The sequence below is a fragment of the Pyrgilauda ruficollis genome, unplaced genomic scaffold (genome assembly GCF_017590135.1).
Source record: "Pyrgilauda ruficollis isolate IOZ18807 unplaced genomic scaffold, ASM1759013v1 scaffold28, whole genome shotgun sequence".
Taxonomy (NCBI): domain Eukaryota; kingdom Metazoa; phylum Chordata; class Aves; order Passeriformes; family Passeridae; genus Pyrgilauda; species Pyrgilauda ruficollis.
Genome location: NW_024524155.1, coordinates 3,443,705 through 3,450,601, shown reverse-complemented (window position 1 = coordinate 3,450,601; position 6,897 = coordinate 3,443,705). Strand labels below are relative to the sequence as shown.

The following is a 6,897-nucleotide window of genomic DNA, read 5'->3' as shown; positions in this document are numbered from 1 at the left end:
CGCCCGGGGACAAGGGGACTGCAAGGTGGCAGCGCGCAGCCCGCAGCGCCGCGGGGCCGGGGCGGCTCCGGGGCCGCCGGGGCTCCACACACACCGGCGCCGGCGACTCCTTCAGGCTGCCGGCGCGGGTGTGCTCGGCGTGCCGGGGCACCCACACGGCCACCCAGCTCGCTGCCCGCCGCGTGTGGCCCCTCGGGCCATCCTGTGCCCCGACGATGCAGGCTGAGCCTCGGGGCCGGGGGTGACCGCCTCTCCGGCGGGGATGCGCCGTGCCCGGCCACAGCTGCTGCTGCTGCAGCTGCGGCTCTGCTCCGGCTCGGTAGCCGAGCGCCGCAGGTTGCATCCGGACAGCACTTGACCAGCTGTTTTGTATATTTTCTAATTTCGTGCAGAACAGGGCAGCTATCATAGAGGTAATCTGTAGATCCGTGGCTTTAAGGGATAAATTAGAGCACTGGATTTGATCCGTATTGCAGTGGATTAGAGCAACCTCTCCCCCCTCCCCTTCTCCTCCTCCCACCCCTCCTTTCCAATTCACTCCCCCCTCCTCCAGCACCACCTTTTTTCCTCTCATGCAATACCAAAACTGACCCTGCCTGGCAGAGAGACTGCTAGGCGAACAGAGCAGTGCTCGCATCGCCAGCACACCGCGGGAGCCGCCTCTCCCCTTCCAGCCGCTGCAGCCCCTCCGGGGCACCGCTGCTGCAAGTTCCCCGGAGGCTGGCGCCGGGGCCGGGGTGTCTCCTCCGGGAACCGGGGAGCGGTCGCTGCCCGCGGGCTGTCCCTGTGCCTCGGCCCGGCAGGGGCCGTGGGGCGGCGGCGAGGGAGAGCGGCTCCCGGAGGGCATTTCCCGAAGGCAGCGGGGCCGGGACCCGGCAGGAAATGGAAGGATGAAGTGTGCAGCCGGAGCGGTGATGTTCCTTCTCTCCTTGCTTTCCCCCGCAGGAACGTAATCCGCAATGCTAGTTCTCAGGTTGCTCAATGTTGTCGCTCCAGCCTACTTCTTGTGCATCTCCCTAGTGACCTTCGTCCTCCAGATCTTTGTCTTCATCCCCAGCATGTTCAGAGACCCTTCCACCACCTCACTTTTCTCGCCTGTTCTGCTGCATGGTGCCCTCTTCCTCTTCCTCTCAGCTAATGCCCTGGGAAACTACGTCCTTGTGATCCAGAACTCCCCCGAGGACTTGGGCAAGGACTTAAACTTGGGCAAAGGAGCTGAAGTGGCAGACTGGCTGGATGGAAGCAGGTCCCCTGGCTCAGCCTTGCCCGGCACTCACTTCTGTAGACTGTGTGCCAGAATCACCCAGAGGCATGACCACCACTGTTTCTTCACAGGGAACTGCATCGGGAGCAGGAACATGCGAAACTTCATCATGTTCTGCCTCTACACCTCCCTGGCTTGCCTTGACTCCCTAGTGGCAGGCATGGCTTACATTTCTGCTACACTTTCCATGTCCTTTGCGGACCCACTGGCCTTCCTCACTCTTCTGCCTCACTCCATCAGCCAGTTCTTCTCAGGTAAGGACTCCTTGCTCAGAGATGAGGGGCGTGTTCCTCCTCCAGGGCTCCTGGGATGGGGGGACCTGATCATCCTTGGATAGTCATCTCTGTAGAGGTGTGGTATGGAAATGGGCTAGAGGGGCAATTGGCCTTCTTTGGAGGCTACAGCCAGCCTTTCCAAAAGACTTCGCTTCACCTGAAATAGAAGCTGGGACCCACTCCAGGTTACATCCATAGCTACATTCCCAATGCATTAGGCTCTGGAAAATGCCCCATAACCGACTTGGTGGTGATAGAATAGAGCTATCTGTTGTGCAGGACGTGTTGTAGTTAGACAGAGGAGATGGATTTCACTGCAGGTATGAGGGATCTTTTGCCTGTCCTACAGGTAGAGGTGGGGGTGGTCCTGTAGGCCTTTGCACCCTACAAATCTGCAGATTCCCCATATCCCAGCAGGTATATTTTATCCAGGTCCACTCACTCCCTTCACTGTCACCCACCTCCTGCCTCCTGGCAGTGCAAACTTACTGAGATCTTTTCATCCTTCCAACACAGGAGAATTGGGGTTCAGGCAACAGAAACTGAGAGAAGAGTTAATGTGACATGATTAGGTACCTGTCTTGTGACCCCAGTCTGGGACACAAGTCCACAGAGAACCATGGGAAATTCTCTGTGCTGCTCTTTGCAAAAGCTCCACACCAAAAACAAATACGTCCTTCTCCTTGCTTCCATTCCTTACCCTTCTTATTACTTCTTCCCCTTTCCCCTCTATCCCCGCCTTTCTGTAAATCTTCGCAACCCTTCTCCCTCTCTCTCCTGATTTTATTCCCATAACTCATCCTCTGCTCTTGCAGAGCAAGAAGCCTTGCCTCTTCACCTTTCAACACACCCTTAACCTCTCCAGCCTCAACCCTTTCTCTGTCCAAACCCAAGAGTAGACAGATCCTGGCCTCAGAGAAGGGATTATGCAGACAGCCTAGACTGCTACTCTGCCCTGAGAGCGACTGCAGAAAATTGCCATCTCCCTTCTATGAGCTCCTGCCTCATACACTTACATCAGCTTTTACTAGACTAAAATAGGTACCCCATATATTTTAGCTTTGCAGGTTCAGCTGAGCTCAGTAAGAAGGGAGTATGTTTTGGCTTGTGCATTGTCACCAGAATTGTTGATTAAGATCTGAGTGTGAAGACTCCACTGCTGGGAATACAGGAGCCAGGGAGGCCCTAGCTTGCTTTTCAGAGTCCAGGCTGGGCTGCCATCTGAAAACAAACAAATATCTCTCTGCTTGGCAAATTTGCAGATTTTTCATGGTAACCACTGAAAGACAATAAACATGAAATCCTGCCATGACATTTTTATGGAATCATTTTTTCCAACTAGAAGAATTTTTGTAAATAATATTGCATGAGCTTTACTAGCATTAAAAACACTGGGAATGATTTTCCCCTGTGCCTAAGCTCTGCTCAGCACAGCAGTCTGGGAGGGGGAGCAGGGATATGGGAGGAGATTATCAAGGAATTAGTTCTCTCTGACTCTGAGGGCTCATCTGCACAGTGGTGGGTCCTGGCATATATTTGCAGAGACACTGAAGAGCCCCAGCTCTGGTGGCAGCAACTGTGATGCCAATACAACATGTGGACAGTGTTTGAGTGGGACACAATGGGCCTGGGTGCAGAGCTAAGAGCCAGAACACCCTTGAGAGGCAGCAGCTTCCAGCAGCTCCCACCAAACCTCTAGTTCTGCTGAGAAGAGAACTGCTGCCTCACACAGCAAGATACAGGCATGTGGTGTCTTGATCACTTGGGAGGAAGGACCTACTGGGTTTCTACCAGCTCATTCAACCTCCGTTTCAGGAAAGAAAAAACACAGTCTTGAATGGTTACCTGAAAGGGTTGCTCACACAGTATTTTTCAGCTAGTGTAACTGTTACTTAAGTTGGACTTAAAAAACAGGGGACTGCGATAGCAGGGAAAAAACTTTATTTTTCTTCTTCTCCATCATGCCTGCTGTACTGCAGAAGTAGTAAAGGAGGATGAAGGGTTAATCTACTGGTTTTATGTCAACTAAGTGTTCCCTGCTTTCGTGCTGGGAAAGTTTTCAGCTGGCTCATTCTGCCCAGACTGTACTCAGGCATGGATTTCAGAATCTGACCCAAAGTCGATAACTACAGCCTACAATACAGCTTTTCTGGCATGGATAATATATGGCAATCTAACTTTGAGATCACACCGGGTCACTTAGAGAAAAAAAATCCAAGACTAAAAGAGACTGTGGGGATGAGGGACAAATGGAGAGCACTATTGTAAACACATCATATTGAACTACACAAAGTAAATTATAGAAAATGCTTACCTACACAATGTAGGTAGCCTGAAGAAAAGGTTAAAAAAATCATGTATCTGCAAAGGATAGCTCAGAGATGCTTAATATTTTCAAGGGGAAGCAAGGATAATTACTTCCTGAATGATGAATTTCAGTAAGTCAGATAAATAAAGCCTACAGGTGCCTTGCAAAGGGTCTAAAGAAAAGGTCTCTCCCCATATCCCATCTCAGTATCAGTTGTAGGAAAAAAACAAATGTCTGCCACACTCAAGTCCAGTAAAAGATGAACAGAGAATCCAGTATTTGGCTCTGGGCTTCTTACCTGATAGATTAAGTTATTCTGACAGAATTGGTATGAGGATTTGTCATTATCCTAAGAGGCTTGTTCTTCTCTTGCTGTGTTGCATACGGAGTCCACTGAGCTGAATGGGATCTAATAAGAAGGGAAAGATGACATTACATTTAGGAAGAAAACAGAATGATTCCTGTACCTTTTTCAAGTGAAGACAGTCTTTAAATCTTGAGGCTGTAGTAAGTGTCCTTACAAATTATCCTCAGAGGAGCCTGCCCCAATCTCTCACTTATAGCACTGCCAGGTGGAAAGGACGGGATTCACAGATTGCAAAACCAGGTGATACCACCTTATCCAGCCTTCTGCATAAGGGAAGCAAGAGATGCACATCCAGTGACCCTTCTGTTGGACTTAAAACCTGAAGCATCCATGTACCTCTTTTAGGCAGCTCACCTCTATTGTCCGTGCAATACCTGCTTTAACACAGCTGGTCTTGTAGGGCCCATGGTCTTCCAGAGGAACAGAGCATGTGAGAGCATTGTTATTTCTAAACCTTATAGGAACCAGTGAAAAGATATCAGCTATTTATACCAGTATTGACACACATTTCATTTCCTTTGTGTAAATATGCCTGCATGTAAATATGGGTGTTTAATAATACACCAATATGCAAAAAACATGTGCATAAACATCATATGGGCACACAGAAAATGTTATATTAATGGGTTTAGCTCTGCTTACACACTGAAAGGTCACTCAGTGACACCTACTGTTATACTAATATTTTCAAGAAGGAGTTCTAAAATCATTGTAGAGGAAAGGGCCTACAGGATATTTTTATTCAAATATATTTATCACCAATATATACTAAAATACCCCCAGTTGAATTAGGAGCTTCAGATCTTCAAAGTATTTTGAGTATTCTAGCAGCAGCTAATAAAAGGAATTTAGATTGTATTTTAGAAAGGTTTCTGTTTCTTTCTTGCATTCATTTGAAAACTGCCTTGCTACAAAGGTAGGAAAGTCATTATTGATTTATTTTTCTTTTTTAACATTTACATAAATATATGCACACATACTCATATAGTAGAGATGGAGAAAAAGAGAAATCCGAAATATTTCTGCCTTGTGTTAATACAAAGAGTAAGGCTTCTTAGAAGGATTTATATGCTGTAGGGTCCACTTGTCTTTTCAAAATCCTGGAAATCTTAGATTCCCTCTGATGAGCAGGTAAATCCTTAAATAAATTAATCATTGTTTGGAATAGTGCTGAAGCAGATATGCTTTACTTCTGGTTGAATTTGTCCCTGTAATCTAGATCCTCACTTAAACAGCAAAAGGAGTAGTGTACAAGAGACCACTATCATTTTAGTATTTCTGCAGCAGGTCCATTCATCAGACACTATGAAGGAAATAATTTAATTCAGTCAGAGCAACCAGCCTGTCTTGTCTGTACCTCCGCACTTGTGGCCAGAGAAAGCAGCTGGTTTGTTGGTTCCTGGGGCTGTGTTACATTGCATGTGGGCTGTGTCTAAGCTCTTTCTTTTATTGTCCTCCCTCCCTCCTGGTTTTCAGGAGCTCTCCTTAGCTCTGAGATGTTTGTCATCCTCATGCTCTACCTCTGGCTTGGGATCGGACTGGCCTGCGCCGGCTTCTGCTGCCACCAGATGCTGCTGATCCTGCGCGGGCAGACTCGGTACCAGGTGCGGAAAGGAATGGTGGTAAGAGCCCGGCCCTGGAGGGAGAACCTGCAAGAAATCTTTGGCAAGAAATGGCTGCTTGGACTTTTCATCCCTGTGCAGAATGTGGAGAGTAGCTACCATAGGCAGAAAGAGAAATAAAATCCCCAAGCATGTGCGTGCATCCCACGCGCACAACACCTTCCCTGTCCTCTCCCACTGTCTCCTGGATCACTACAGAGCTGGGCTACTCCATCTTTTGGGATTGCAGCTGCTGTGGGAGGAAAGGATGGGCTATCAAACAGAATAAATTGAGCATATTTACATGGAAATCACAAACCATGTAGATGAGATACTCCAGCTTAGTAGCACTCCATCACTGCACCTGCATAGGTGGCAACAGTCTTTGAACTAGCAGAAAACTTAGTCAGACCCTCCTGTGGCTTCCTGTCTGAATCCCTCAGTCCCCAGCCCTTTTAGTCACCCTATATAGTCTTTAAAAACTGCATCAGGAGCCTGGGCTGTTGTGGAAGACTGCAAAAAGACTGTGTCTAGTCTTTGGGAGGGTTTTGTGGAGTGGCTCTTTGGCACTTATATACATGAGGTAACTTCACATGAGAGCATAATTCCAGGATTGTTTGGACAATGACCTCAGGTACATGGTGTCATTCTTGGGATTGTCCTATTCAGGGCAAAGGGTTGGATTTCAATGATCCTTGTGGGTCCCTTCCATCTCAAGATATGATTCTTGATTCACAATACTGACAAGACCTTAATGACAGAACTGCAATGCAATCAAGCTGTCCTAGGAACAGGTTATGAACATGGTTAATGCATCAGATAAACCTTCTCTCCACAGGTTAGAAATTCAGGAAGAAAACTAAAAGAGATTGAGAATTTCTCATTTCTGTTCGTGATCTGTTCCAATGACAGTTCAAGCCTGTAGCTCTGCTACTTATTTTTAGCAATCTTTTGTCCAGTGACAGTCCAGGCAAAGCTGCCCTTCTGACAGGGAGCAGCAAGCAGACAAATCATGGTCAGATGGAGGGACAAGGAGAGGAAACCACAAAGGTGAATGAAAATGATGTGTTTGAGAAGCTGTG

At 47.8% G+C, this 6,897-nt stretch overlaps 1 protein-coding gene across 1 annotated transcript; it reads left to right on the top strand.

Moving 5' to 3' along the window:
• Window positions 1-959: 959 nt before the first annotated feature.
• Window positions 960-5,956, top strand: ZDHHC22 (zinc finger DHHC-type palmitoyltransferase 22). The gene is made up of 2 exons (XM_041471926.1): window positions 960-1,518; window positions 5,691-5,956. Exons 1-2 carry the CDS (start codon window positions 960-962, stop codon window positions 5,954-5,956), a joined length of 825 nt encoding a protein of 274 aa, XP_041327860.1.
• The last annotated feature ends 941 nt before the right edge of the window (window positions 5,957-6,897 follow it).